Raw genomic sequence first — 26,544 nt, forward strand, 5'->3', positions numbered from 1 at the left:
TCCCCGCGATGGGGTGAGCTCAGTCCTAGCTCCTGCCAACTTAGCAGTTCAAAAGCACGTCAAGTGCAAGTAGATAAATAGGTACCGCTCTGGCGGGAAGGTAAATGGTGTTTCTGTGCGCTGCTCTGGTTTCGCCAGATGGGGCTTAGACATGCTGGCCACATGACCTGGAAGCTGTCTGTGGACAAACTCCAGCTCCCTTGGCCTATAGAGCAAGATGAGCACGCAACCCCAGAGTCGTCCACGACTGGACCTAATGGTCAGGGGTACCTTTACCTTTACTGTTTCTGAGGGACAGGGGGTGGGCAGGTGTGGAGGACTCCCTGGTCCTGAAGAACCAGGTGCGCAGTCTGGGAGTCATTATGAACCCCCAGCTGCCCATGGAGGCACAGGTCAATTCTGTATCCAGGGCAGCTGTCTACTAGCTCCATCTGGTACGCAGGCTGAGACCCTGCCCACAGATTGTCTTGCCAGAGTGTTGCATGCTCTGGTTATCTCCCGCTTGGACTACAGCAATGCACTCTCCGTGAGGTTACCTTTGAAGGAGACGCAGAAACTGCAACTAATCCAAAATGTGGCAGCCAGACTGGCGACCGGGAGCAGCCGCCGGGACCATATGACACCAGTCCTGAAATATTCACATTGACTTCCAGTACATTTCCAAGCACAATTCAAAGTGTTGGTCAGTTGGTGCTGACCTTGAAAGCCCTAAACTGCCTCCACCCAGTATACAGTGGTACCTCTGGTTATGTACTTAATTCGTTCCGGAGGTCCGTTCTTAACCTGAAACTGTTCTTAACCTGAAGCACCACTTTAGCTAATGGGGCCTGCTGCTGCCACCGCGCTGCCGGACCACGATTTCTGTTCTCATCCTGAAGCAAAGTTCTTAACCTGAAGCACTATTTCTGGGTTAGCGGAGTCTGTAACCTGAAGCGTATGTATGTAACCCGAGGTACCACTGTACCTGAAGGAGTGTCTCCACCACCATCGTCCTGCCTGGAGACTGAGGTCCAGCTCCGAGGGCCTTCTGGAGGTTCCCTCACTGTGACAAGTGAGGTTACAGGGGACCAGGCAGAGGGCCTTCTCGGTAGTGGCACCCACCTTGTGGAACCCCCTCCCATCAGGTGTCAAGGAAATAAAGAACCACACAACCTTTGGCAACCCTGTACAGTATAGGACAGTTTTTGAATGTGTGACATTTTATTATGCTTTCATATGTGTTGGACGGGATACAAAGAATAAAGTTATTATTATTAGAAAATGTAGGGTCGGCGACAATGACGACAGGGACCGAGGAAACGCTTCAGCTGAGGGGAAAGCAACGCGCGCTCTTCGCTCCCCTGCCAGCTGCGTACGGAGCGCGCGCGAGCGGCAAGAGCGGGCAGGCAAGCGCGCGGCTCCGCCTGGGAGCCCTCGGCCCAGATGGGCCCGCGAGCTGCTGAGGCGAGCGGGGAGGGCGGGCTTGGTTACGCATTGCGGCTGCAGAAAAGCTGAAGCTGCCGCCGCCGCCCGGGCACAGCCAGAGAGAGAGACAGACAGACAGCCAAGCAGCGCGCCTGGTGCAGAGCGAGGCGACTGCTGGTCGGGGAGGCGGGCTGACGAAGGGGCAGGAGGGAGGGCAGGAGGGCTGGCTAAACCCAGCGCCGCTCCGCCTCGAGGGGCCGGGAGCGCAACGAGCCGCGGTGGGCGGAGTGTCAGCCCTCTCCGCCGCCGCTGCTGCTGCTTGGCTGCTACCTATTCATTCAGCCAGTCACCTAAAATGGCTGGAGAGACGAGGAGGTGGAGGAGGCGCCGGAGGTGAGGCGCGCAGCTCCCTCGGGCCGCCTCCCCGCCGAACAGCGGCTCCCGCCTCCTCCGCTCGCCCCTTCTCACCTTTGGTTTCCGTGCGCAATTCGAATTAAATGACACGCTCTTTCTCCCGAGCCCGCCGCGCCTCCCAGCTCTGAGCCATGTCGGCCGGCCAAGACGAGAGCTCCGTCCGGGTTGCTGTCAGGTAAGGCGCCGTGGTGTTGCTTCTTGTTCGAGGACAACCCCCCCCCCCCGTCCTTCCTTCCTTCTTCCTTCCTTCCTCTCTCCCTCCTTTCTTTGTTACCTGCTATCTCTTGTGGGGGAAATGGAGCTGGGGAGATTTGGCTGGGAGAGAGGGGGACTCTGGGACTAACTCTGGGACGCAGGCCCGAGGAGGTCCGAGAGGGGGACATGTTGCTCGCAGCCCCTCTCCCGTGGCTCCCTCCTCGCTCTTGGAGCGGGGCTGGCAGGTAGCTGGGGCGGCAGCAGGGAGCCGCCGCCTGGCCAACTAACGGCCTGCTGCGAGGGCCGGCAGTCCGACCGAGGCCGTTGGCCGCCAGGTTAATTCAAGGAAGGGCTTGGCTGGTCCCGGAGAGGGGCTTCGCCATAGGTGGATCTGGGCAACCAGTGGCGTAGCGTGGGTTGTCAGCACCCGGGGCAAGGCAAGTAATTTGCGCCCCCTAACCCGTGGATTTGCGCCCCCTAACCCGTGGATTTGCGCCCCCTAACCCGTGGATTTGCGCCCCCTAACCCTTGGATTTGCGCCCCCTAACCCTTGGATTTGCACCCCCTAACCCGTGGATTTGCGCCCCCTAACCCTTGGATTTGCACCCCCTAACCCGTGACCCGTGGATTTGCGCCCCCTAACCCTTGGATTTGCGCCCCCTAACCCTTGGATTTGCGCCCCCTAACCCTTGGATTTGCACCCCCTAACCCGTGGATTTGCGCCCCCTAACCCTTGGATTTGCACCCCCTAACCCGTGGATTTGCGCCCCCTAACCCTTGGATTTGCGCCCCCTAACCCCCAGATGTTGCGCCCGGTGCGGCCGGCCCCCCTGCACCCCCCACGCTACGCCACTGTGGGCAACTGCTGCCCGATCGCCAAGTTAGCGAGGACGGACTGGGATGCTGGCGGGATCAGCCTTCCCTGCAGGAGCTTCAGCTGCTGGCCTGACCCGAGAGCTGGGCTCTCTCTGCTTGCAGCTGTTGCACGGAGGAATTCGGTTTCCTTCGGATGCTGCATATTTAATCGCTGGTGTTTAATGGTGCATCAGCTGTGTCCGAGAAACTGGTGCGTGTGCTGGTGTGGACGAGGGGAGGAAGGAGAATCCAGACTTTTAGGCCTGGTCTGTGACTTTAAAAAGGTGGTTGGTGAATGTATTCCTGCCTGGGATTTGAAACACTAAGCGATTGCACGGGCAGTGTGTGTGCGGTGCTTGTTTGTTTTTTAAGCTGTCCCTTTTTTGGCTTGTGCTGAATTGCATTCCAGAGACTGCTGTGCTGGGTCTGTGGGGCTTTTGTTGCAGCCAGCCAGCCAGCCAGCCCAGGACTGTAACTGGATTGGCTAGTTGCAATTGTAAAGAAGTACCAGCCAGTGAATTCATCCGTGCTTTCTGCTCAGGGATGGAAAATTGCAACATCATCCTCCGGCACTAAAAAATTAATGAAGCCTTTACAATAGAACCTGCGTGTTGGCTAGGCTGCTGCGGAGAACTTGCCACATCCCCTCCCTCAGAAGTTATCAAATAAGTTTTTCCATGTTAGCAGTTTTCTTGCTGGAAAGATGGGCACATTTAATTATCTAGTAATACTCCTAAGGACATACTGTATATGTGAGTAGTGTGTCCAGTTTGATCAAGCAGCACTCTAAGAATGAATAAGGGGGTTTGGGTTAGTGCCCCTTAGTGCCATAGTTAACTGAAGGAGGCAGGGGATTTTGAAGTTGTCTGGTAAGACTCTTACACTTTTGCCAACTGTGAGGGGCACCAGTAAGCAAACCTTAACTTCACACAGGTACACGAACTGAGAACTAGACGATCCAGGCTTAACACATCCAGTTCAAAGACGTGTTTCAAAAATATCAAGCAGTTTATAAATGCTTGGAAATTAACCTTTCCAAGTATATGAAACTTGGGGGGGGGGGGGAATGAATTCTGAGCATTGTAAGTGTGTTAGTCATTTACTTGGCTAAAACATCGTTTCTGCCTAAACTTGTACAGCCATCACCTTGTCCCACCAATACAAGGGTGATCCTGCAGTGCGAAACCCATTCAGATGCTGCCCCCTGAGTGCTTTCTGTTTCATAAAGTTCTAATAGAAGTAACAACGCATTTACAAAATACACAGACCCCCACCTTTATCTGGGTTTCAACTGTATGAAATAATGATATAGTTCAAAAAATAAGGAGCTGTATAAAAGAACGAATGAAATCAGTTAATCGCAATGATGTCTTTTAGCTGGAACATCGTGCTGCAAGAAACATTTAGCTTTCACTGTTCTGCCAGAACTTACCACTTATTTAGCATTCGTGAGGCTAAACAACGTCTTGATATTGAACATGCAGAGGTTTTGGTTACTGACGTTTGGTAATACTTGTATTGCAAGTGAGTTTGGCAGCGCACCTCGTGCATGCAAAGGCAACGCCTAGTGAGCTGGAGGATGAAACTCAGTGAATACTGCAAGGATTCGTTTTCTTCAAAGTGATGTGGTGATGTCACATTAATGTTGTCACTGAATTCACGTGCATTTGCTTTAGGGCTCATGGAGGGTGTCACCGGCTCTGTAACTGGGCAATAGTCATATCAAGGAAATGCCTCATATTGCTATAGGTTGATGGTTTTTGTACTTAAAATCGGTGAATTGCATTGTACTTTCAATAGCCATACCTACTGTTGATAGATGACTACAGTGGGGGGCGGGAATTAATTGGTCATAGGTGGAAATGATTACAGCCCAGTCTTTAATATTGATGTCAAAATGTTAATTATAACATCCTTCCAACTTTGGCACAGCATCACCAGCTGCGACATGGGATACCCTTCTGTAACATTGGTATATCATATAATTTGGTCCAGTCACTAGGATTCTACTTATGCTTTAACTCATGGGTAGGCAAACTAAGGCCCGTGGGCCAAATCCGGCCCAATCGCCTTCTAAATCCGGCCCACGGACGGTCTGGGAATCAGTGTGTTTTTAAATGAGTAGAATGTGTCCTTTTATTTAAAATGCATCTCTGGGTTATTCAGCCAGCTAGCCCTGGGGATTATCTAATTGATTTTTGATTTTTGAATTTATTTTTATTCATGTTTTTATACTGTATTTTATGCTGCTTTTATAATTAAGTTTTAAAGTGTTTGAAATTTGTTGTCAGCTGCCCTGAGCCTGGTTTTTGAACTGGGAAGGGCAGGGTATAAATAAAAATTTATTATTATTATTATTATTATTATTTATTATTTATTTGTGGGGCATAGGAATTCGTTCATCCCCCCCCCCAATAAAGTCTGGCCCCCCACAAGGTCTGAGGGACAGTGGACTGGCCCCCTGCTGAAAAATTTTGCTGACCCCTGCTAACCTCTTGTATCTGCATACTTGGAATGCACCTACTACAGTATTATTATTTTAAAAAATAGAATAGAAGGCAATACAAAGTCAATTAAAATTCAAGCAAAAACAACACAAATAGGTTTAATTGGGTATTCTAGCAATCCAAACATTTTTCTAAAAAAAGAAGTTTTAGCTCCTCTCTTAAAGTTAATAAGAAAATCAGCTAGCCATGTCTCCCTGCGAGGGGGGCGGAATATGGCCAGTTGTGTCTAAATTCTCGCAAATAATGGAAATTATTATCAGCAGATTTTAACATGTGAGTAGGAACGTCTTGGGAGAAGCACTCCTTTCAGATAAGCTGGTTGTTGGGCAGGGATATCACAGAGAATCATAGAGCTGAGGGTCATCTAGTCTAGTGCAACCCACTGCAAAATGCAGGAATATGCAGCTGTCCCATACAGGTATTGAACCTGCAACCTTGGTATTGCCAGCACCACGCTCTAACTAACTGAGCTATCCATCTATCAAACAAGGGGATGCCCGGAGTTTGCACCAATGTGTTGTGTGTATGAAGAGAACAAAGTATGCATATAAAAAGTGAAACATCACACTGTAACCAGCTCTTTCCTACTTTGAGGTGAAGGCTTGTGTTTTGGAGAAGCACGAAACTAGCTTGCCTCATCTTAAAGGGCTTTTGATTGGTTTCTCTAACAGCAGCCCCTGATGCTACATAGCAAAACCTTTTTGAATAATGGAATGAATATATATGGCATAAGAAGAGGCACTGCTATTCAGATCAAATGTCACAGTTAGGCTCATGCAAGCTTAGAATCCCTTCCTTGGAAAAAGAAACAAATTTTAATTGTGTGACAGGCCTGTTGACTTATGCACTTAACTGTTGTGAGAAATAAGACCAAAGCAATACTCCAGCCTTCTCGATAGAAATTAACAAGATACGGCTTTAATGTGGCAACCATGCTTGGTCCATGACATAGGATACTTTTAATGATATTTCTGCTGCTGCTGCTAGTATTGGAACAGTATATCCGAGATACAATCCAAAGAGCTTCATTGGTTATGTCTGAAGTCTTGTATGTTTCAATCAGGAACTTTAACTTGGGTTTGGAACAGCCCCTTCCCATGTTGTATTGCAACATGTTTTTGAAACCTGCAAGTTTCAAAAGTGTATTTCCACACATAGAAAGGTATCGCAGGGTTTTGGTTTTGAATTGGGGCAGTGGTTAGATGAAAGATCCATTGAGTTGGCATTCCAGTATGAATATTTACATAGCAGCCCTTTATGGGGCTATGCTACAAGAGGAAACAGTTCCTGAACTGCTGTGGATACACATGAAAGAGGCATTGATCACATAGTTCACTGGATTCCAAGAGGCCTTGAGATATAGAACTAGATATTTGAATAGCAAGGTACGCGGGTGGCGCTGAGGTCTAAACCACTGAGCCTCTTGGGCTTGCTGATCAGAAGGCTGGCGGTTCGAATCTCCGCAACAGGGTGAGCTCCCGTTGCTCTGTCTCAGCTCCTGCCAACCTAGCAGTTCGAAATCATACCAGTGCGAGTAGATGAATAGGTACTGCTGTGGCAGGAAGGTAAACAGCGCTCTGGCTTCTGTCACAGTGTCCCGTTGCGCCAGAAGTGGCTTAGTCATGCTGGCCACATGACCCAGAAAGCTGTCTGTGGACAAACGCCGGCTCCTTTGGCCTTTAAGCGAGATGAGCGCTGCAACCCCAGAGTCGCCTTTGACTGGACTTAACTGTCCTGAGGTCCTTTACCTTTACATTTTTACCTATTTGGATAGAGCAGTTGAATCGGAACTGAAACTGTGTTTCTTCTGGACTCCTATGTATTATATACGTATAGGGGTAGGGGAATCAATATGTGATTAAGGTCAGCAGGTATCAAATGTCTTGTTTTTTAAATAGGCACCTGAAACTTCTTAAGTATAATCAAACATTGATTTCTTTTCTGTGTAATACCCACCAAAGGTACCATTTAGATTTTAAATGCCTGGATAACGTTGCAGAAGCTTGATTATAATTAACTTGGAACATACTGCCTGAGAAGTTGTACATGATCAAAGACGCAGAGGAAATGGCAAACCTTTTAGCTGAATCTGTGGTTCATCACCAAGTCATAATTTGAAGCTACTGTCTTGCATTAGGGAATGACAACAGTGAATGACTGTTGTTCTGGGAAGTTTGATATTAGTTGCTTAGATTATTTGCCAGAAGGCTTTTTAGGGCTTTCAGGCTTCACTCAACAGGAATATCTGGTACACTGCTCGCTACCCCATAATTATGCATACTATTTTGGAATAGTCTGTGTGCAAGATGATAGCTTCAGGGTTGCAATAATTGGGAAAGCTGGAACATTGTCTCTGGCATTACATCATGTTAGCACAGTGAGTGTTGTGTTTGTTTTTTTGTAAAAACAGTTTATCAGTATTTCAATTTTGTATCAATGGAAGGATGGTCTTGGACAAAGTCATCATAGCCCCATCAGTGTTCCTACCACTTGGGTCTCCCCATTTATTTAATGGACCAAACTTTGGAGCCAGTTAAAGAGCCTGATTTTCTGGAAAGCAATAAAAATGTGAATCCCAAAATTGTCTGAGAACTCCCCAGCAGAAAATACTGAATTTGGTGTCTTGTGGTGAATTCAATCAACTTTATTTAGTGGCTGTCATTCTTTTCTAGCAAAGAGTTCAAGGATAGCTCAAAAGAAGTATATCTGCATGCTATAACTTGCAAGACAAAGGATCTAACTTAAGAGCTGCACACAGTCCTACATATCAAAATATTTTACTCTTCCATTTTAAAAAAAAAATCCATAAACTCTTATTTTTAAGATTGGAAAGCTCCATCTAGCAGTTCTCCATCTTTCCAGCCTCTATTACTCCTTTAGCAAAGATAAACTCTTGCTAATGTTGTCATGTTCTGAAATGTAAGAATATTAAGCCTGTTGTTTGGTGGTGACTGTCGTAAAACATAGAAATAATTTCCCCCATTTCTCGACTTGTTGCAGCTCTAAGCACAGATAAAAGGTAAAGGGACCCCTGACTATTAGGTCCAGTTGTGACCAACTCTGGGGTTGCAGCGCTCAATTCGCTTTACTGGCCGAGGGAGCCAGCGTACAGCTTCTGGGTCATGTGGCCAGCATGACTAAGCTGCTTCTGGCGAACCAGAGCAGCGCACGGTAACGCCGTTTACCTTCCTGCCAGAGCGGTACCTATTTATCTACTTGCACTCTGACATGCTTTCGAACTGCTAGGTGGGCAGGAGCAGGGACCGAGCAACAGAAGCTCACCCGGTCGCGGGAATTCGAACTACCAACCTTCTGATCAGCAAGCCCTAGGCTCTGTGGTTTAACCCACAGCGCCACCCGCGTCCCTAAGCACAGATAGCAAGAGGTAATAGGATCAGCAGCATAGCATGATGTGTGCTTCCTGATTCTGCAATTATACTGTGCAAGGTGCATAATTTGATACACGTACAGGCTGTGGCAATTTTATTATTTTATTCTTTTAATATGTGTTTATGAATTCCTGTAGATAGTCTTGAGACTCATTGTGTTGAGTAAGCGCACAATTTTCTACATATTTAAGGGGTCTCTCCAAACCCTTCCTGGCTTGTCCTTTTTCCTGTGCTCCAAGTTCTTCCGCATTCTGTATATTTTACTAGTAGTGATAGTGATAAGGGAGCTGGGAATAAACTGCAGGGAAATGACAGGTGTTGGAAATGTTCCTTACTCCCCAATCATGCTTACTGAGAAATAACTACCACTTAGCTCAATGGGACTCCATAGTAACTGTGACTTCAGTGCCCCAGTGATATGGTAAAAGTAAGTAAACAGTCAGTGATTAGTAGTGATAAGCACTTCTTGGAAAGATCGCTGAGATGGGTGATAAGCTGATCTGAATTCACCATCACGTAGTTTATTTAAAAATAAAGTAACATGAAAGCGGGAGTCATTAATAGTATAAATGTAGAATTGCTGGTCTTAACCATGTTTACTTTATCAGCAAGTTTAGCAGCTATTAGCAGAACTTAAGTTTGTTTAGGATTGTAGCCTCTGTCTTCTTAAGGAAGCCAGTAAATGAAAATACCTCTTGTAGGCTTCAACCAAGAGCCTTCAACCTCCATTTACCTGGACTTGAAATATCCCATTAGCTCACAAGAGCACTGCACAAGCACATAATGCACAAGCTTACCAATGCTTTCCTTGATTCAGACAGATCACAAGGTATTTACGTAATTGACAAGCTAACTCTTCCTCCATAGAATATGGGTGTGCTAATTGGAAAACCATTTCCTCCCCAGCATGTTCCTATGCAATTGTTGCTTGGCATCTACCTGAAATGCAGTCCTGCTATGCCTGTAACATCATAATAACAGCATGATTTGTTATAATGATCTAGAGTACATGTTCTAGTTTTTTTTTTTACCTAAAATGTTTATTCCCTTGTGCTGCATATGGGGCATTTTAATGTGGTGCTACAGTACAGGCACTGAGACGTGGGTGGCACTGTGGTCTAAACCACAGAGCCTAGGGCTTGCTGATCAGAAGGTTGGTAGTTCGAATCCCTGCGACGGGGTGAGCTCCCATTGCTCGGTCCCTGCTCATGCCCACCTAGCAGTTCGAAAGCATGTCAAAGTGGAAGTAGATAAATAGGTACCGCTCCGGTGGGAAGGTAAACGGCGTTTCCATGTGCTGCTCTGGTTCTCCAGAAGCGGCTTAGTCATGCTGGCCACATGACCCGGAAGCTGTCTGCAGACAAAACACTGGCTCCCTTGGCCAGTAAAGCGAGATGAGCGCCGCAACCCTAGAGTTGTCCACAACTGGGCTTAACGGTCAGGGGTCCCTTTACCTTTACAATACAGGGAGCAACCAATTTGTGTGGGGTTACATTCTGGACCCCCCTGTGTGTTGGCAGGGCCCGTGTAAGGCTGCCCCATCCTGTTCCATCCCCACCCTGTTTCACCCCCTTTTCTGCTATTTTTGGGTCACTTCCGGGTTTGGTGTTACGCACAAATGTGTGGTTGCACACTTATCGGACAGCCACCGCTTGTATCTTTAGTCTCGCCTAATAGAGTTATGACTGAGTAGTATTTTCAAGCAGTATAAAATCAAATCAAATTTTATTAAACGGTCATAGACCAGGTTAACTCGTACAGCTAGTCAGCGAAGCATAAGCAGTATAAAACTGAAAGAAAGCCATTTAAAAATCAGATTAATAGTTGCTGATGTTTTATTCAAGATGGAGAATTCAAATGATGTTTCTTTTCCTGAGCATTATTTATGGAACTTGCCCTCTGCATCAGACTATTGATCATTCAGTGGAGAAGGGATTTGTATATGTAATCCATTTGGAGGTCTGAGTACCGCACTTATTCAATAGGAATTAAATCTCTCTAGGATTTGGTGCTGAAACAGCAATCTAATTATATTCTAGACAGTAAGCTTCTTGGTGTGATGACTTTTAAATGTATTTGACATTAACATCCTGTTTGTCTCCTAATGAATTTCCCAGGAGACTTCCATAAAGCTTCCTTGCTTGAAAAGCAGTAAGAAAATTTTGCTGCTTTCCAGTGCTGCGTACACATCAAATGTTTAAAGAACCTCCCCACCAAAAATAATCCTGGAAATCCTCATGGAGCTGCAATTTCTCGCATCCTTCACAAACTACAGGACTCTTTGGGAGGAAAAAATGCTCTTTAAATGTATGTTGTGTGCGCAGCTTAGCTTACTCTGAGGAACAGTCTCTGTTCAGGGGAGGTATTGCAATGCTCTCTAATAACTTTCTCACCAGTATTCATACTCACCAGTATTCATACTATTTCATACTACCTGGAGGAAGTACAGGATATATGGTCCTGTCTCATTATAAATGTTTTTAGCCTTGTTGTGGATCTGTGGTAGTGGACTGTGGTCTACTTCCATTATGCTCTGCTCATGCCTATATAATCTCAACATCTGAGTGTGGTCACGCGTTTCGCACCAAGCTGTTTAGTGCTTGTTGCCGTCAGGTAGTGTGGTTGGACATACACATGGGTAGTCCATGACCAAAGATGCTTAGATTTATAACTAGAACCAATTTTGCTTCCCTCCTAGGTACTGAATCTATAGGTAAGGTCACACAGTCACACGACTCACCTGTCCTTATAACCTGCACACAACTTACTTATCCTTATACCTCACCTGCGGGACGTGTTGTAATGGTAGCTGTTCACACCACAGGAAAATGGTTCTCATGCCATGAATGCTACTAATTCGTAGTAAACTAGATTTGGTCCCATCTTTTTTTATGTGACGTCATAGGTTGAACATTCTTGGTTTTTTAATGTCTCTAATTTTGAGGATAACAGAATTCTTTAATACTTGCTCCCATTAATTGTATAATAGCGGGTATGGACTCATGGGTATTTCAGTGCGTGGACATTTTGGTAGGATGGCTGGGAACCTACAAGCAGTGTGGAACAAGCTTGTGTGCTGGCAGCGAAGGGCAAGTCTTCCCAACATTCCCTGCTACAGTGTCAGAAAGCGAGCCGACAGTAAATCACACTGTTCTGAGTTGGAGTTAACTCTTCATTAGCGAAACAGCTCATTCCCAGTAGCCTTACTCCATGAGAGTCAGTTGCCAAGACTCAAGGTCCAGGCCTCCTCTCAGCCATCTAAGTCCCCTCCTCTCCAGGGCTTTTCCCAATCAATTGGAGACTGCGCCTGCAGGCAGATGCCCTCTTCGCTGCCCTTTTCATACCACTTCTGGTTCTGGGAGAAAAGGGGGGATGGGAGCTTGTCGCAGCAGGAGAGGGGAGACACCCATGACCAGCCTGACTCATCTCTGCCTCTTGGGCTCCCTCCTCCCACCCTCTTGTTTCAGATTCTGCCTCTGATTCTGGACTTCTCTCTCACAGATTCCCACCTCAGATAAGCCCTGTTAACTCTTCAGCTTCCAACACCTCCACTTCACAGTCTTCTCCCTTTGACCTCTCATTGTTGTCCCACTCCCAGACCTCCTTCTTCCCTGGTTGGTTCTCCAACTGGTTCCTTCCATCATTCCTCTGCGTCCAATCAGTCCATGAAAGTCCATAAGTCCAGCGCTCTCCAACCTGATGCCCTGTATTATTATTATTTTTGCTGCAGTTCTCATGAACCCCAGTTAGCAAAGCCCATATGGTCAGGTATCTTGGGAATTTTAGTCCTAAACCTCTGGAGATTATTGTGTTGAGGGAAGGCTGCCCTACTTACCTTAATCACAAATGTAGATACAAGGGAGGTTGGTTCTGAACATTAAATCAGTTGAACAATGGAAATTTGTTCATGCATAAGGACTCTCTGTGGTCATTTCCAACAGACCTTGGATAAATGTGTATAGATTGTTTTGCTGTAGGCAACTCTGATTTAGCTGCAGGAAGTTAGGTTCAGTGGTTTTCCGTGTTTCTATGGCATAGCTGATACCTGATGGGCAAACATCATTACGGCAAGAAAAAAAATATTCTGAATCTCAGAAGCCAGAACAGCAAGAGGGATTGCTGCGCAGTGAAAGCAGCAATCCCTCTTGCTGTTCTGGCTTCTGGGATAGCTGTGCAGCCTGCATTCGCTCCATAAGACGCACACACATTTCCCCTTACTTTTTAGGAGGGAAAAAGTGAACCTTATAGAGCAAAAAATACGGTATTTAGTGCTAAAGCATTCTTGACTTTCACAGAAAGATGCAGAACTACAGAACTTACTTGGATTGTTCAGTATTTTCCTAACTTAAACATTCTTTCCCCATTCGCCCTTAACTTTTCCTTACTTTTCCTTCATTCAGCTTCTTTGAAAAGCCGTGCTAGAGCCTTAGCACCCAGTCTTCTTCCAGGCATTGAATGAACCTCTGAGTTACCACAACATGAATGGCTGCGGAATTAGATTTCAAGGATGTCACCATGGCAATGACATTAAACAAGGAAAGCCTGCATATATGGAAGTTAGCAAAGGGCTCCTTAGGCTATGGATATTTGCAAGAGCTTTTGAAATGTCTCAGTTCTATGGGGCAGCCCAGAATTTGGTTTTCTGTGGTGCAACAATTTTGCCATTTTTGTGTTCCAAGTTCCTCTTATTCTGTCCCCATCTCAATGCTTGCTAAGAGTATTCAGTAATAGTCTCAAGAGTCTCATTGTTATAGATTGAACCTGTTGGTCTGTCTCTTGCATATTTAGAATAAATGATTAATCAGAAAGGGCAATCTTATTTTTTGCTGAAACAGCAGCGATTGTTGAAATGAATATCAATCGTGTAGTGACAGGAGGTATATAAATTGACAGGGAAATTCATTGTGATCTGAAAGCAGTATAGCTAGAATTGCATAGAGCTGTTTGCAAAGCAATTATTTTGCATCAGGCCTTTTATTGGTGCTAAAGTTTGTAACTCAATAGGGTGGCAAATCTTGCTTATTTTTTATTTGTATTTTTGGGGGGCGGGGATATGGGCTCTGTTTATAAATTTTGTAGGTACACATACAATACCTTCCCAAAGATATAGCGCTGCCAATACTTACTACTTATATACACTTGAATTACTTTCGTATGACAAAACTGATCTATGAATGTAATTATTCTATATTGTATATACTTAATGTTTAGTTGTCTTCTACATGACATTCAAGAAAATTCTTGAGGGTTTATTGAAAAAAGGGACAATGAATTTTGGGGTATTGATTCCTAATCAAGCTTTTGTATATCATGTCTCTAGAAAAATTGGTATCTAACCCAGTCCTTGTTAGAGATTAATTGTAGGCGTGACTGTGATTTGGAAGTTAAAAGGGGGATGAGTTTTCTGTTAATATTAGAATTTGAACTGTAAGGATATTGCTCCTCTTCAACATGACTTCTTTTTGTTAAATAAACTGCTAAAAATGAAGTTGCAGGTATATAACATTTTTTTACAGAATTTTCCTAAGGTTTGGAAAAGATTTAGTTACTCCCTTGGCTAAAGATGTTAACATTAACGAACTCTGACAGTGTGTGAGGCAAATAAACAGCAACTGTTAATTTCTGAATGGTAACTCCAAAGGTTAGCAGCCCTTTTATAGAATCCACCTTCCTGAACTTGAGAAAAATGGTAGTTGAAAACTAACTTCTTGCTTCAAATACTGCAGTGGTTCTCGCACACATTCGGCTGTTACAGCAAACCATAGACTTGTTCTTGGCTTATTTATCATGGTTTGTTTGTCTAACCATAGTCTCAAGTTCACACACAATGCTGAACCAGGGATTGAGGCTAGTTTCTCCTCTGCACTAGCACCTTGGTCAAATACTTGCTGATCAGTTGACTTGTTGCGCCAACCCTAGTTACTCAATACTTAAAATTATATTGGAATATGGAAATACATAGTACATAGACACTTGCCCAGAAGATGGGCAAGTAGGCAAAAAATGAACACCTATTATTAGGCAAGCTTGGGTTGGTGTGTTACCAACAGCTTTTGAGTTTCACATGACTTTCTCAGAAGCATTGACCCAAAGGGAAATATCATTTACAGGAGTTGTGGAATAAGCTCTGCTTCATCAGATGCATGAAATGGATGTTTTACTATAATGTGGCAGTCTCTAGTCTGATCATGCAACAAACTTTCCCACGAGGCTCTTCAGTTTTCAAGGTTCTTTGTACCAGGGGCTGCCTGCATATTTCATGACACAGAGCATTGGGCATCTGCCACCAACATAGCACAACCACATTGACACCCCCCCACCCCAGTTGATGTGAAGGTAAATGGAAACGAAATTCTACTTTGTTTTATGCCTCTTGAACAATAATGTCTCAGGGTCTTTCTTGAGCAAATGTGTTTAACTGGGGGGTGGGGGCTAAAAATCATATCTGAGAACAATGGAGGGTTTATTATTATTATTCAGTTGCTATATTTTGGACCAAGAGCACATTTCAGGATTCACAGAAATGTGGTTGGGTTTTCGAATAACATGTGTTAAGTGTGACTATACCTCATTTTATCCATAGATTAAGGTGCCCCTGAGGAATCATTGTGTGTGGTATGAACAAAGGAACAGCTGCAACTGCCCCCACCCAGATTCCCCTTATTTGGACATAAAGAAGCTTTTGCACAAATGTTTTCTGTTTGTTCGTCTTAGACATTGGGTGATGAGGAAGGGGGTGAGCCACCTGTCTATTCCATACTGGACAGGACGCCATTTGCATTTATGTCTGACTCAATTAGGAAGCCTATCCATCAGGATCAATTTTAATACCGCTGATGGGTAAGCGTGGTCGAAGCGAATTTGTGTTCACTGAACTCTTGCAACTGATATGTGAGGGCTAAGTCTTCTTTACCATCAATCAATTGCTTTGGAAATACTGGGCTGGAAATCAGAGAGATGATTGTTTGGTTAACTCTTTCTTGTCCGTTACGAATTATAAAACTGTAGCTGTATAAATGATATACATTGGCATTCGCGAACAGATGGTTTCATTGTTCTTTATATGTTAGCAAGTTATCCTTTCCTTTAGGCCAATGGAGGAGACTTCTGGTTCTGCTTTGTCCTGGGCCTTGATTGAAAGCAGTGCAGTAAAATCAGCACTAGCAGCTGGGGAAGACTACTTACCATCACTGCCTCCCCCCAACCCTACTTTTTGTGACTTTGAGACTTGTCCAAAGGAGAGATGAGGGAACAGGCTGTAAATCACCTAGTCTGGTCAGAAGACCCTACCTCTTCTGAGCTTTATTTAAGCTGTGGCAGCAGTGGGGCTTGTTTTGGCCTGTTAATTTTGACTTTGCATTGTACTTGGTATGTGTCAAGACTATATTTTACCGTAACATTAAATTTACTTCATGTTTACTGAATTGTTTTTTGTTTGTTTTTTTTTAAAAAAATTTATACTTTTCAGGTTTATACGTTTCACTGATTTTACAATCATTTTGACATTTCAAAACTTGAGTTCCTTCCTCCTCTTTCTGCGGTTCCTTAAATTTATTTTTAATATCTTCTGCATATCCAAAATAACTTAATTTACTCATTTATTCATCTTCTTTAAATATATACTCTTATGAAGCCGCAGTTTATTACAACAATCCTGCCAATGTTCTTCTCCATTTACAATTCATCTGTAAATATTCAATAAACCATTTCCATTCCTTTATAAAAAGTTTGTTATCTTGATTTCTTACTCTTCTGGGGAGTTTTGCCATTTCTGCATATTCTGCAAGTTCTTGTATCCATTCTTCCTTTGCTGGGACTTCTTGTTGACTGAGTTGTTTTTAGCCTTGTGTTGCAGGTTTTGTAACAAATGTGTCCCACCTCCCCCCAAAAACGTTAAATTATGTGAATAGATGTTTGTTAGTCACTTTGGGCTCATTTCACTGTGGAAAAGAAACATAAACTAAATTCAAAATAAAAGGGAGGCTTTTTCTTCTGCCTCTCAGCTTTATGATGAAGGGTGTGGAGAGAGATGGGGTTTCTAGTGTAGCTGTGTACAGCCCCTTCCCATGGTTCCAACAGGAGTCAGCAATCTTTTTCTGCAGGGGGCCGGTCCACTGTCCCTCAGACCTTGTGGGGGGCCAGACTATATTTTGGGGGGGGGGGAAATGAACTAATTCCTATACCCCCACAAATAACCCAGAGATGCATTTTAAATAAAAGCACACATTCTGCTCATGTAAAAACACCAGGCAGGCCCCACAAATAACCCAGAGATGAATTTTAAATAAAAGGACACATTCTACTAATGTAAAAACACACTGATTCCTGGACCGTCTGCGGGCTGGATTGAGAAGGTGATTGGGCCGGATCCGGCCCCCGGGCCTTAGTTTGCCTACCCATGCTCCAATTCAAGGAGCCTTAGTCAGGGTAACCCACCTTAGACCAACATGGGACAACCCAGCCTGCCCTGGATCCAGTTCCAAATTAGTTCAGGGGCAGGCTGATGTCTCATTAGGTTTTTTAATTAAAAAAAAAAAAGCCATGGCTTCTCTGCAAGTGAGCACCCTGCATTCTGCAGAATCAGTGCCTCCACTTCAGCTCTTGTGCAGAAACATAGGTCCTGTGGTGTGGGGTGCTACTCTGCAGGGAAGTAGGGACCCCGCAGAATCGGTGCCTCTGCAGGGCATCAGGCATGAAGAACAGTAGGGGAGCGATGGGCTCTTACCTTCTGGCAAGATGCAGCTGATGGTCAGGTAGCTCTTGGTGGTTTTGGTTTTTTTAAAATGCAGATTTAGGAAATTCACCTTTAAATGTAAACTGAATCAAATTACTCTCCCATCCTTTCCTGCCTCTTTGATCCCAAAGAGACAGAAGGTTTATTTCCTTACACACAATTGACTACATAAAGTTAGTGCTGTCTGGTCATGTACTGGAGACTCACGTTGTCACCCTCTCTTTATTTATTTTTATAAACTTCATTTATGTGCTTGTGACTCTTCAATGGCTCATCTTAAGGAATCGCTCTAAAGTTCACTAAATGAATATTTCAGTCTCCTTTTCTCTTTGTTCTTTCCTTTTTCGTCTCGGCTGCACGGCCTTGTCCGTACAAGTATCAAATTATAGACTTAGGACATAAGGCTTTTAAGTTTAGGATGACTGAGTATTCGTAACAAATTTGTAGATGAGACAGAGGATACAAAATAAAAACGGGAGTGACTGAGAGAAATTTCAGATGACAGATTAGAATTATAACAAGCTTGATAATTAGGATGAAAGCAGTTAAGGTGGCATTCTGTTTCAGATAAACGTATTGTAGAGGAAGAGAACAGAGAGTGGAGCTTTATTAACCAGTGGCAAAGCTCAGAAGGGTTTTGGATTACGTACGTATTGTAAGTCAGCAGTGCAATGCTCTTTTCAAGTAAGAGAAAGGCATGTGGTGCAGAGATATAGGCATCCCTCAGCAGATAGGTGAGAGTAGAAAGAGTCTACGCAAGTTAAAAAGTTTGAAAGCTATTGGACTAGTCTATTTTGAGGGTGGGGGACCTAAATTTGCCTGGCACAGGTCCTGATTTGGTCCACAAGGCAGTTTCCCTCCAAACCTTACTCATCTGCTGCTCACCTGACATATGTGATGAGGGACAGGTAAGGATGCACCTGTAAAGGAACTATTGGAAGCTTAAAGAGAGCTCCTGGTTGTTCCTTTGCAGATGGGCTACACTGCCAAGGAGTTTGCCATTGGGGAAGACCCAGCTTTGTTGATTTGCAACCCCTGTTAGCTGGCCCTTTTGAAGTTATCACTTGATGTAATGACATCAGTTGATAGGCGAGCACCCTCACCCACATGTCAAAATCATAGCTGTCAACTGTCCCTTATTTGGCGGGAAACTCCCTTATCCCAGTACCGTTTCCCCGCTGCTGTCCCAGATTGATGATGTCCCTTAAATTTCCCGGGTTTCATGCTCGCCCGGCTTGGGAGGGAAGCAGCGGCTCGGGGTCCTCCGCCATGCGAGAGAGCGAGCGCATGAGCTGCCGCGTCTCCGTCTCTCCCTTTCCCACCTCAGGGGCGCGTCATGAGGAGACAGGTGGTGGCGGGTGGGCAGGCAGCCCCTCTCTTGCGAGACTTCTGCCACGCTGCCAGGGGAAGCTGGAGGCATCAGCGGCGGCGGCTGAGGAGGCGGCCTGAGGGAGGAGGAAGAGGAGGGAATGGGGAGGGAAGCAGAAGGGTGGCACTTTAGTGGCCGCCATGGCGCTGCAACTGCCTCATGCCAGGCTCGCGGGCGGCGTGGGCGAGAGTCTCTCTCCCTCCCTCTCTCTTGGGTGGGGAAGGGCCAATGGAACTCCTCGCGCCAGGACGACGGCAGCCCCGACGTGCTGCTTAGCATCCCCTCCAACCAGTGCAGCATCTTAATGTAGTGATTTCCCCCTCTGAATCCCTTTCATAACTCTATCTTAATAAATCATTTGTCCATCCACAGTTCAAATTTTTACTACAAGTTTTCTGTCAATCCTACCAATGTATGTAACTCTTTACAATAGCTTTTCAAATAAATTATAAACTTTCCCCTTTCTTTATTAAAGAGGTCCTCTTCCTGGTTTCTAATTCTGCCTGTAAGCTTCGCCATCTCGATGTTGTTCATCAGTTTTGTCTGCCACTCTTCTTTGGTGGGAGTCGTAGACCCTTAGTCCAACCCCCTGCAAAACACAGTCAGTGGCAGCCAAAGCAGCATGGCTCCATCAGTGCTGGATCGATGTATAAGCTAAGCCAAAATCCCTTATTTTGGCTGCTGATCCCTTATTTTCGAGGCTGCTGGTCCCTTATTTTCAAATCTGTAAGTTGACGACTATGGTCAAAATGGGCTACTGGAGTGGGAGATGTTGGGATCCACCTACTTGCTGGGAAAGTTTCCCTCCCCCTGAGCTTACATGATGGGAGAGAGACTTGAAAGGAAACTCTAGACTGATGTCTTGCCAATGACATGCTGGGGCTTAACAGTGGATCACCAGAACTATGTGAGAGGATCACTGCTTGCTGTCAAATAGTTCATGGAAGGTTGATATCAGTTAACATGAACTAATTACCAGCACTTTAATTATTATTTGTATCTCCTCCATTTTTTCCTTTGAAGTTTATCTCCCTCATCCTCAGAACAACCCTGTGAGGTGGGGAAGGCTTAGAGAGTGAGGTTAAGCCCAAGGCTGCCAGTGACCTTCATGGCTGAGTGGGGATTTGAGCTCTGGCATCGCCATTCCTAATCTGGCATTTGAAACCAGTGCTCTTCACCTGGTGCCTCCAAATGTTGCTGGTCTCCAATTCCCATTAGTTCCAGCCAGCATTGCAAAAAGCCAGGGGCAATGGGAGATAATAGTTCAAAAATCTGGAGGACAGTGTGTTGTGGAGGACTACTCTAACCACTCTACCACACTTACTTTATGGCTTTTGACCTCTTCATCATCTTTATGGCTCTCTCTTAGATTCTTAAAATGTAGTGGCTAAACTGAACATTGTTGAATGAACATTGTTCATTGGGAAAAGCTTCAAAACTTGTATTGTTCTCGCTTAGTGCAACTTATTGCAATAACAATTTTTATTGCTTATTTGAGAACTGATTTAGACACATTATCTTTGAACATCAACTCACAGCTGAGGAAGTTAAGCTTGCATTTTAGAAAGTCTTTCCCCCTTCCTAGTGCTTTTGGGGGCACTGCTGTTAAACAGCCAAGCCAGAAGTAATTTGCTTTTAATGGTTTTTATACAGCAGCTGAGAAATGCATAATTTGGAACTGTTCTCATTCTTACTCTGTCCCCCTCCTCCCCCTTAAATAAGGACTGATTTAACAGAAGAGTTTTTGACCCTGAGAAAGCTAGACTCTCTCCCACTCCTGCTGCCAAGGAACAGCAGTAAAGCGTTGAACTGATAGGCAAGACTCCAGGATCAGGTGTTTACCACTTTGTATGGGGTGGAGAGAGAGACTGGCAGAGAAATGAACTGGCAGCAGCTGTGTGAATAAGGGGAGAATTGTTCCACAAATTATGCAAAGCAAAAAAAAATTGACTGTAGCATGAAACATGCTATGCAATATAACCAGCTAAATCCTCAGCAGTTGTATGAATTTCGTACAGCACAACTTGAACATGCCTGGACAAAATTATTTTGTTGTTTACTGCATTTCTTAGCTGCTTTATATGAAAAAGTCTCAAAGCGACTTAACACTGTAAGACAAACAGATGAAATTGGTCAGAAATTAGGATCCCCCTCAACATGTCTGGTGCGTGTTTTGACAGACATAAGCGTATACCCTTTGTATCTAACTCTGAAGGGCTAATCTATGCATTTAGGTCATTGCGTGATGGGTACTCAAAATTGCCCTATGCATAATTGTAAAGGAAAGGTAGTGAGAGTGGGTTGGTGTGCTGCTGAGTCTTCATTTCAAGCATATTATTTTGAATGTGCATACAGTGGTACCTCGGGTTACAGACGCTTCAGGTTACATATGCTTCAGGTTACAGACTTCGCTAACCCAGAAATATTACCTCGGGTTAAGAACTTTGCTTCAGGATGAGAACAGAAATCGTGCTACGGCGGTGCGGCGGCAGCGGGAGGTCCCATTAGCTAAAGTGGTGCTGAAGGTTAAGAACAGTTTCAGGTTAAGAACGGACCTCCGGAACGAATTAAGTACTTAACCCAAGGTACCACTGTATTATGAAATCAGCCAATATAGAGTTGACTTGAGGGTTCTCCAGTCTTGCTCTAAGCTGTGACCTTCATACCCCCCAAGCCTGAGGTCAAATGCTGTCCTTGGGACCTTTCCAAGCCAAGCCCCTGTTCCAGACCACACTTATCCCAAGCCCTGCTCTGTGCCTTACTTGAGTGCTTTTTTTCCTGCAGAAGTGTATTATTGATCTGTGATAATGATGCTTGCTTGCTTGAATAGAGGTGTGTGTGTGTGTGTGTGTGTGTGTGTAAAGTCTGACATTTAGGTGCGGCAGGAGTTTGGCCCACTTTTGCTTGTGGCCTTCCCCAGCTTTGATACTTGGCTCCTGGAAGATTGCCCAAGAAGGACTGTGGGCCTCATGTTTCCAAAGGTCCTCTTTACCTTGGCTTAGAGGTAGAGCAATTCTTTGCAAGCCGAAAATCCCAGTGTCAGTCCCTACAATCTCCACGTAACACTGGGAAGAACCCCAGGCTGAAACTCAGGAGAGCAGTAGACAATCGGCGTAGACCAACCTGACCTGGGTCACTTGATAGGTTGGTGGAATTGTCCCCCTGTCAGTCGCCTGCTGTCATATGATGCCAGGTGATTGAAACTTCAAGAGTCTTCCTTTCACATTCAGAGCTTGAATTCAGCACTTTCTGAATTTGTTGGTTTTTTCTCTCGCCATGCGAGGCAACAGATCAAAGGAAGCGAGTGGCATACTCGCCTTGATTCTTCCTTTATGACTATGGCTTGAAATCTTTTTGAACTTTCATGGCTGGAACTTTACTCTCCCTAATGTCATGTGACATCAGAAGCAGGAAAGATGAGGCTTGTTATGCCAAAAATGGCCTTGTGGGCAACCCCAGAGGGGCCTGCTGGCTTGAGGTGTCTCACCACTGGTGTAGACAATACTGAGCTAGATGGATTAATTTTGTAATACCTGAAGGTGCATCAAATTTCCAGATGGATCTTTATACATGTCGTTTATATATGCTCCCTTTTAAAAGCAACATCTTAATCTCTGGATCAAAGAAGAAAAGAAGCTAAACCTAAATCTTCCCTCTGTTTCCCAAGTATTCCCTCCTCACGAAGGTTCAGGACAGCTTTGTACATTGCAACGAGAGGGCAGTGCACACATTAGTTGTGTAAAGTGCAAAAACAAGCCCACAGGGATGAACTGTGCCTGCAAAAGTTTGCGAAGTACATGCCTTACAAGTTGTTTTGGGGGGTGGGGGGGGCATGCATCACAAGTGTGATAGCAGTGCAACATTTGTGTGCATCTGGTCTACCCACTTTATTGTAACATGTGAAATGGCCTTCAGAATTCAGAAACTTAAGGAATATCCTATATAGTGGTACCTTGGGTTAAGAACTTAATTTGTTCTGGAGGTCCGTTCTTTCTTTTTTAAAAAAATATTTTTTATTAACAGACCAATCATATCAAATCAAGTCACATAAGTTCCGAATTACAGAGCCTAATTTTAAATTTTTGTTGGGGGTACCCATATTTCAAGTTCCGAAAGGGATCCAATCCTCTTGTTGCTGCTGCTTTAAAAGTCCACAAATCTTTTACTGGAGGTCCGTTCTTAACCTGAAACTGTTCTTAACCTGAGGTACCACTTTAGCTAATGGGGCCTTCCGCTGCTGCCGCGTGATTTCCGTTCTCATCCTGAAGCAAAGTTCTTAACCCGAGGTACTATTTCTGGGTTAGCAGAGTCTGTAACCTGAAGTGTCTGTAACGTGAGGTACTACTGTACAGTCATACCTCATGTTACGTTTGTTTCATGTTACGTTCTTTCAGGTTACGCCCCGCGGCGACCCGGAAGTACTGGAAAGGGTTACTTCTGGGTTTTGCCGCTCACGCATGTGCAGAAGCACAAAATGACATCACGCGCATGCGCAGAAGCGGCGAATCACAACCTGCGCGTGTGCAGACGCGCTGCTGCGGGTTGCGCTCTTTTCATGTGAACAGGCCTCCGGAACGGATCCCGTTCGCAACCAGAGGTGCCACTGTATTTGCTTTGGTGGCAGCCTCTGAAAAATCGGTGTGATTGCTGTAGTATTCTCTACATCTGAAATTCCAGTATGAGAGTCCCAGTGTTGGTTATCTTCCTCAAAGCATGCCTTTCAATAACTCTCCAGGTATTTCCATTTTGTTCAGGTGTATCTATGTAAGAAAAGAACACAGCTTTACAAACATAAATCCATTCAGCAGATACAGTGGTGCCTCGCAAGATGAAATTAATCCGTTCCGCGAGTCTCTTCGTCTTGCGGTTTTTTCGTCTTGCGAAGCACGGCTATTAGCGGCTTAACGGCTATTAACGGCTTAGCGGCTATTAACGGCTTAGCGGCTTTAAGAAAAAGGAAACAAACTCGCAAGAACTCGCAAGACGTTTCGTCTTGCAAAGCAAGCCCATAGGGAAATTCGTCTTGCAGAACGACTCAAAAAACGGAAAACCCTTTCGTCTAGCGAGTTTTTCGTCTTGCGAGGCATTCGTCTTGCGGGGCACCACTGTATAGGACTTTTAAACAAACAAACAAACAAGGGTGATTAAGACCTTAAGAAAATCCTGGAGTTACTATCAAGCCAGTGTAAATCTCTGCCAGTAGAAACCGCAGAAGTGGAGAGCAATGTGGTTGTTATCTCCCCCCCCCTTTCCTTTCCCTTGTAGCAGAGTAACATGATCCTTCCAGAGAGTAACATGTTTAGTGGAGTCAGAACCAAGCATTTCTATTCAGGAATGTTCAAAAATGTAACTCTGCTCCAAGTACAGTATGGGCAAGCATGTAATTTTCAGCCTGGGCTATTTTGTGATCCTGACATTTTTCTGCTTGCTGCATGGTGAGATCTCACCAGCTCATAGCCGCAGTTCAGCCCTTGCGCGAACAGCCTACCTTCTGTTTAAAAACAGAGCAGCTTCTGTTCACTTGAAATAGTCAACAATAAACTGTAAAGGATTTTTTTTCTCTCCTGCAGTATTAAATATGTAACAGTTTGTAAAAGCTGATTGGCAGACCCACCAAATGACAGACAAAAAGGCAAAAAACAAATGAAATGAAATGAAATGAAATGCTAGAAATGGATTGTGGATGTTAAATGGGGGTGATCAAAACATTTTGGTATAGGGTAGAGTAAATGTTTTCTTTACCTTCCCTGTGCTATTTCCATTTGTGGGGAGGAATCCTTAAAAAACACACACAACACAACCACTTTATATCTCAAAGCTGAACTATGAAAGGCACCCCTAAAGTTCTTGGAAAACTTTTGGGGAAAACTCAAGCATCCTACTTCATATGAGAGACATGAGATCCCCAGCTTTTCATGAGTTCACCTCCCTGACTCTCACATTACTTGCTGTGAGTGAAAAATTTCAAGAGATATAAGGGTGGTCACTGCAGATGGTGACAGCAGCCACGAAATTAAAAGACGCCTGCTTCTTGGGAGAAGGGCAATGACAGGCCTAGACAGCATCTTGAGAAGTAGAGACGTCACCTTGTCAACAAAGGTCCGTATAGTTAAAGCCATGGTTTTCCCAGTAGTGATGTATGGAAGTGAGAGCTGGACTGCCGAAGAATTGATGCTTTTGAATTATGTTGCTGGAGGAGACTCTTGAGAGTCCCATGGACTGCAAGAAGATCAAACGCATCCATTCTTAAGGAAATCAGCCCTGAGTGCTCACTGGAAGGACAGATCGTGAAGCTGAGGCTCCAGTACTTTGGCCACCTCATGAGAAGAGAAGACTCCCTGGAGAAGACACTGATGCTGGGAAAGATGGAGGGCACAAGGAGAAGGGGGCGACAGAGGACGAGATGGTTGGATAGTGTTTTCGAGGTTACCAGCATGAGTTTGACCAAACTGCGGGAAGTAGTGGAGGACAGAGGTGCCTGGCGTGCTCTGGTCCATGGGGTCACGAAGAGTCGGACACGACTAAACGACTAAACAACAACAACAAAGGGTGGTAGTCTCTAAGGTGCCATGAGCTTATTTATATTGCTTTGCTGCTACAGTTATTACACTGTTATGCAGCCAAACAGTTATTATGACATAGCTAATGAAGCACATTAAAGTGAGCGATGCGTTGAAATGATATAGGAAGAATTTACGTGGAAATACTGGATACGTTTTCCATGTGACGTGTCTGCTGTGTACGGCTTCCAAGAGAAAGTTGGGTACCTGCTTAGAGAAGATCTATTTACTTGACAGCCAACACTCAGTCTCTCCCCCCTCCAACCTCCTTGCTTTTCCCTTGGCAAGCAAACAAAAGACCCTGTCAGGCAGTAAGAGGATGCCGTCTGTACTGAGCTGTCTGGCAGACCATTACAAAATGGCCAAAGGATTATTTTGGGGGGGGAAAGGGGGAGAAGAACACAGCTTGACATCCTTCCAGCTAAGGCTAGCAACTGCCCAGTGATGAAGGCAAGAGGTCCAAGGAAACCAAATCAACATATATAAATGGCTTGCCTCTGAAACTATGGCGCAGTTGAATAAGCCTGGCCCTTGTGAATTCACTTAATGGCTACAGAAGCTTGTTCTGATGAGAGGTCCAGAAAAGGATAATTAATTTAAGAAAATAAATCTTATTAAGCCAAGCCAAACCGTGACAGCAACATATGTGAACTGTCGCCAGACAAATGCAATTACTCCGGTGACAGCAAAGGTTGTGAGGTTTTTAGCTGGGTCAATCAGAATAAGATCCACTATTTGACTATTGATTCCAAACCCTAAAATGTATTTTATATAATTGACTGTTTATTTCTATTCTTTGTATATTATTGTTTTATTGCTATGGCCGATGGCTGACGCAAATAATGATTCATTCATTCGATCAATCAATCAATCCAATTACTCCAGTGCCATATTTTGCTTTTAATTAAATTATGACTATTACTCCTCTTTCTCATCTGCCAGTGAAAAGTGACAGCTTGTCAGTTTCCGGGTTTTTAATATAGCTCCTTTAAATAGATATTCCTATTTATTACTGTTGTTGTTATTATTAATTGAATTTATATACCTCCCTATACCCAGAGGTCTCAGGGCAGTTCACAGAACAAAAAAACAAAAAAACAAACTTAGGTCCATTACA

General features: G+C 44.5%; 1 protein-coding gene across 10 annotated transcripts in view; it reads left to right on the plus strand.

Moving 5' to 3' along the window:
- Window positions 1–1,391: 1,391 nt before the first annotated feature.
- Window positions 1,392–26,544, plus strand: part of KIF21A (kinesin family member 21A) — a 100,325-nt gene continuing 75,172 nt past the window's right edge. For 5 of the 10 annotated variants that reach the window (XM_028747704.2, XM_028747708.2, XM_077935804.1 and 2 more), the window contains exon 1: window positions 1,393–1,993. In XM_028747704.2, the coding sequence (XP_028603537.2) occupies window positions 1,950–1,993 (44 nt within the window). In that variant the 5' untranslated portion in view covers window positions 1,393–1,949. Of the gene's footprint in view, window positions 1,994–26,544 lie in introns of all 10 variants that reach the window. The other 5 variants (XM_028747701.2, XM_028747707.2, XM_028747702.2 and 2 more) reach the window with 2 other exon arrangements.

The sequence above is a fragment of the Podarcis muralis genome, chromosome 10 (assembly GCF_964188315.1).
Source record: "Podarcis muralis chromosome 10, rPodMur119.hap1.1, whole genome shotgun sequence".
In the NCBI taxonomy this organism is placed as follows: Eukaryota; Metazoa; Chordata; class Lepidosauria; order Squamata; family Lacertidae; genus Podarcis; species Podarcis muralis.